Below are 1,962 nucleotides of genomic sequence, written 5' to 3' on the forward strand. Positions count from 1 at the left end.
CACCCTCACCACCCAGCAATGATGATGCATGGAGGACCACCCCACCCTGGAATGCCAATGTCAGCATCTAGCCCCACAATGCTTAATACAGGAGACCCAGCAATGAGTGGACAAGTGATGGACATTCATGCTCAGTAGCTTAAGGGAATATGCATTATCTGCAACGATGACAGACTTCAAATATTGTCTTTCTGCAATGACTATGGAGTTCCATTCTTGGCATCTTCTTTGGACCAAGGAACAATCCTATTCTTCCGAGGGACCCTGGAAAGCAGGAAACACCATCTGAAGTCAACTTCTGGGGACACGCTAAATAACGATCTAAGACATGAAGAGAACAAAGAGTGAAATATTGTAAAATGCTATTATACTGTTATCCATATTACGTTGTTTCTTATAGATTTTTTTAAAAAAATGTGAAATTTTTCCACACTATGTGTGTTGTTTCCATAGCTCTTCACTTCCTCCAGAAGCCTCCTTATGTTAAAAAGCCTTACAGTTATCCTGCAAATGACAGAAAGGGCTTATTTGCAGGATTTTTAGAGCATTAAAATAACTATGTCAGGCAGAAGAATCTTTCTTCTATCCTAGGATTTCAGCCATGCACACACACACACACACTCTCTCTCTCTCTCTTTCTTTCTCTCTCCCTCTCTCTAGCCTGGGGCGTGAATTTGCATGTCTAATTCATTTACTTACCATATTTGAATTCGTCTGAACAGATGTAAATCGGGAAGGATGGGAAAAACTGCAGTCATCAACAATGATTAATCAGCTGTTGCAGGCAGTGTCTTAAGGAGACTGGTAGGAGGAAGCATGGAAACCAAAAGGCAGTGTATTTGAAGCCTAATTGTCACATCAGAGCATCATTGTCCCCATTCAGCCACACTTATACATCACTTCCTGTTTTATGCAGCTCAAAACATGGAACTGAAGATTTATTTTTAATATGTTGACTTTATTTCTGGGCAAAGCATCAGTCGTGTGCATTTTTCCATAGTCCCATCATGGAGCGTTTATGTATACATTGTAAATAAATTTTGTGCAAAAAGGACTGGAAAAATGAACTGTATTATTGCAATTTTTTGTAAAAGTAGCAGTTTGGTATGAGTTGGCATGCATACAGATTTACTAAGTGGGATAAGCTAATTATACTTTTGTTGTGGTTAAACAAATGCTTGTTGATAGCCTTTTTCTATCAAGAAACCAAGAAGCTAATTATTATTAATAATAATCAATGCACACTGAGTCTTAGAGTTTCTGATTGAAACAGTTTGGATTGTATAATAACTCAAAGCCCAGTTGTAGTAGTTTGAGTGCAGTAATGAAATCTGAATCTAAAATAAAAACAAATTATTTTTTGTCATGCTGACTCCACTGCTTGAAAAATTTGTTTGCTGCCCCCCAAATTTGTAGTGATTCTCTAGTAATATGTGAACCCAGCATCTGCAAGATTAAACTTTAAAAAGATTTACCTATAATTGCTATTTAAATATCAAACTCTGAGTACGTTATTTAAAAGTAATGCTACACTCTATATAAAGAAACTCTCTTAAAGGTTACACTGCAAATTGTCAGAATAACTGTTGTCTATTAGCAAACTTAACATCCAAGAACATTAACTGCAGAATAGTGGATGAACATTTTAAATATTATCTCCCCCTGAATTACATCTCTAATACCTTATTTACATTACTTGAATCATTGACAGATTAAACTTTCTTGAACTGAGTGTATTTAGAAAAAAAAATTAAAACCTTGCCTGAGATAAGTGCGTATTTGTAAGTAAACGAACTACTCAAACTAAGGATGATAGACTGTTAAAATCTAATGCTCATAAATAAGTCTTGTGCTCTGATTGGCTGAAGACTGATCATTAACCAATTTTCCAGTACAGCTGTACTTTCTGCATTGCAGCCAGCTAGTTAAATAGTACAAAATAACATGTTTAGGCTGCAGTAC

At 36.0% G+C, this 1,962-nt stretch overlaps 1 protein-coding gene across 2 annotated transcripts in view; it reads left to right on the forward strand.

The window, feature by feature from the left end:
• The window catches only part of MEIS1 (Meis homeobox 1), a 128,847-nt gene extending 127,481 nt beyond the window's left edge, over positions 1–1,366 (forward strand). For both annotated transcript variants that reach the window (XM_054021875.1, XM_054021876.1), the window contains one exon: positions 1–1,366. This exon is cut by the window's left edge and continues 146 nt beyond it. In XM_054021875.1, the coding sequence (XP_053877850.1) occupies positions 1–138 (138 nt within the window). In that variant the 3' untranslated portion in view covers positions 139–1,366.
• The last annotated feature ends 596 nt before the right edge of the window (positions 1,367–1,962 follow it).

This window comes from Malaclemys terrapin, chromosome 3 (genome assembly GCF_027887155.1).
Source record: "Malaclemys terrapin pileata isolate rMalTer1 chromosome 3, rMalTer1.hap1, whole genome shotgun sequence".
In the NCBI taxonomy this organism is placed as follows: Eukaryota; Metazoa; Chordata; order Testudines; family Emydidae; genus Malaclemys; species Malaclemys terrapin.